Below are 2,987 nucleotides of genomic sequence, written 5' to 3' on the forward strand. Positions count from 1 at the left end.
AGATAGTATCAAAATCACTGGAAAAACTAGTTGAGAAGATCATTGACGTTGGATAAAAGCAGCGCATAAGCTGCATCTGTGGAGCCCCTTGTGTTTCTCTTTGTCAAGCCTGGATTTAAGGCTAATCCTTCTTGGAACCCAAACAAAAGTGTCCAGGCAATGCTCCAGAGCCTCCTAAACCTTTTGACTCAGAATCCCTTTGGGACCTTGTATATTCCTAACATGGCAGGTGATATTGTACAAGACATAATAGGCTGCTATCGTCCCAAATTGTTCACTTTTGTGATAAAAGCGTGAAACTTTGCATAATTACTACTAACCATATAACAAACAAATTCCGATATGGATCCAACATTAGTTAAGCCCTGGACTCGAGATGTGCGCATGCCCTAAAACGCTCAGCATGGAAACGAGGCTGCAAATGAAATGGCCTCAAAATGGGTCTCAGATAAAAAAAATACATTTAAAACTGATATATTGATCACATTTGTTGTTTTCTTCGCTATTTTTATAACAGAGATTAGAATTAGTGTGATCACGTGACCTTTCTTTACACTTTACAAATTTGGTTTGGGGTTCCTGTGATGGAATGGTAAAAATAGATGCATGCGCTACTATGATTATCTTTGATAATAGCTAATCTGGTTATTTGGGTGGTAATCAATCCGAAAATTTGGACTAGACCAATCAAGAACTCCATATGGGTCACGTGACGAACAATTTAACTGACTGAATGTGATTGGGATTCCTGTGGTGGAATGCTAAAAATAGAGGCCTGTGTAGGTATATTTATCAATAATTTTCAAAGCCCAGTTGTCATCTTTTTATTTTAAAGATAGCAAAAACCTTTTCACAATTTGGGCTAGACCAATCAGAAACCCCATTTGGGTCACGTGACCAAAACAGCCGCTATGATTGCATAGTGGCTCCGTAAAGATAACTAAATAGCGGAATGAACCGATCTTTATTAAAAAAAAAAAAAAATAGGAAAGAAAGAAAAATGTAAGAAAAACACTTTTCTCTACCTGCCGACCACGAACGTATGCAAAATAGGTACAAAGAATTAATGAGGTCATGGTCACGCAATACATGTCACACAACAACAGTTTTAGTTTACAAGAATGAATTTTAATACCAAAAATCCTAAATGTACACTATGAGACGTCGGCATGACCTGTTCGTCTTAGGGCCGACTTACCAAAATATTTACAACCGAGTGTGTGCCTAGAGGGGGATCACGAGGGAGAAAAGTAAGCTTTGGATACAGCTCGTATGCATTGACGTATGTTTTGTAGGACAACATTTTTACAAACTGAGTAGTAGATCAGATCTGCCATCTCCTCTTCATGAGGGTTGTCTTGTGTGTTTCCGTATGGTTAGTCCGTGTGGTTATAAATAATTAAAGCTAGATATAACCATGTTTTCAAGGGATCCCACCTTTCTTGAAAAAAGCTCTTGCCTGACTTCGTTGGCTTTTCTTAAGCTGCTGGTGCGATCGTATAGGAGTACCACAAATCGCTCAATTACACCCATGCATGCTTCATCAATATCCTCTGGCAACATCATCAATGCTTTAAGAGTGTGAGTGAGCTCTGGGAACACTTTCCATACATCACACGCAGATTTTTTTCCTCTGCCACCAAAAAATAAAACAGTATCACATCATGTCAATGCGTGGAACATAAGCAACACACAGGTTTTCTCTCGACCCAGGGATGTAGCTATGGCATGTGCTGGGAGGATACGGACATGCTTGGAAGAACCATATGAGATCCACAGCTCATCTAATGGGAGAAGTTGGGCAATGGACACGGCCAACACAACAACATCAGTATCATTGCTTTGAATCATTATTCGTCGAAAGCCATTCAAGCTAGCGTCAAATGCGTGTATTATCATCCGCGAATCAGCCTCCTCGTGACTGCAGGGCGCAAGAGCACTCACACCTGCTCTGTTCAGAACAAAAAACGCTCTCTCCGTGCGTTGCGAAGAATTTTTTCCCCTCTGGAAACTGTAGCGAAACCACCTAGGAAGTGAAAATAAAACTTAGCTTTTACACAACAAAGTGAATGGCATAGTTTACTCTCTAGTTCGATATGCACGTACCTTGGTTGATGATAGTTTGAAGAGCTCATCCTTGTTGTCATCAACTCTTAGGAATCCCTTCCAGTCAGACGGAATTCGGGTGGTCAGCAGCACTTTTCTCCTCTGACCTGATCCTCGCTTCTTGTCGCTTTCGTTAGTGAGTCATCTTTGTAGACATCCCACACAATATAAAGCCTCTTCACATCGTTTAGCTTCCTCAGGAAGTAAGGTGCAAATACAGAGTCAAAGTACTCTTCAAAGGTGCTTACTGCTTTGGGTTGGAGCATCTGGACTACAACGGCTCCATCCAGAATGATTGCATCCACACTCGGTTGCTCCATTACCTGACTTGAGACATCTGACAAGCAAGGTACAAGATCGGCTTTGGTTCCTCCTTGGAGTTGTCCCATCTGCGACAATGAAGGTGACCAGGGCTGGTTTTCAAACTTAAAGAAGTCTTCAAGGTTGCCATCACGGTTTTGACATGCAATATAGAGTCTCGAGAACAAGGCACAGTCTTCCTTCAATACCGTCACTTTGGCCTTATCTTTCGACAAGATCTTCTTTCCTCTGTCGTTGAACGTAGGCAGATAATTCTTCTTGAGGGTATCTTTCAGAAGTTTTGTTTTGTCCTCAAGTGTCTCTTTAAAGAATGCTTTGCATTGTTGCTCTCCCATTTTCCTTGCGTTTCTAACAGTGTGCACAACCTCTTCATTCATGATGTCTTTTGTGTGTAAGGCTGTCAACTCTTCTCCATTTTCCTTGAATGGATTGCCGAGTTCTTCAAACGAGGACACCAAGTTGAGTATGTCTTTTGCAAAGGCACTTTGGGTTGCTGGATTTTGTTCATGGTGTTTTTGGCTCTCTTTTATAGCAGAGATGGTTTCCTCGAATTCGTCAAC

General features: G+C 41.2%; 1 protein-coding gene across 1 annotated transcript; it reads right to left on the reverse strand.

Moving 5' to 3' along the window:
* Positions 1-1,423: 1,423 nt before the first annotated feature.
* On the reverse strand, positions 1,424-2,170 carry LOC144639911 (uncharacterized). The gene is made up of 2 exons (XM_078499177.1): positions 2,107-2,170; positions 1,424-2,026 (listed from the first exon to the last, which is right to left on the reverse strand). The coding sequence occupies exons 1-2, from the start codon at positions 2,145-2,147 to the stop codon at positions 1,663-1,665; spliced, it is 405 nt and encodes a 134-aa protein (XP_078355303.1). The 5' UTR covers positions 2,148-2,170; the 3' UTR covers positions 1,424-1,662.
* Between the last annotated feature and the right edge of the window lie 817 nt (positions 2,171-2,987).

Source organism: Oculina patagonica, unplaced genomic scaffold (assembly GCF_052425735.1).
Source record: "Oculina patagonica isolate OP01 unplaced genomic scaffold, crgOcupat unplaced1491, whole genome shotgun sequence".
NCBI classification, from domain to species: Eukaryota; Metazoa; Cnidaria; class Anthozoa; order Scleractinia; family Oculinidae; genus Oculina; species Oculina patagonica.

Excerpts from the sequence above, each read along its gene's own strand:
- LOC144639911 (XM_078499177.1), bottom strand. The coding sequence starts at position 2,147 with ATGACAACAAGGATGAGCTCTTCAAACTATCATCAACCAAG. Across the intron at positions 2,027-2,106 it reads TCAAACTATCATCAACCAAG|GTGGTTTCGCTACAGTTTCC; the intron begins GTACGTGCATAT and ends TTCACTTCCTAG.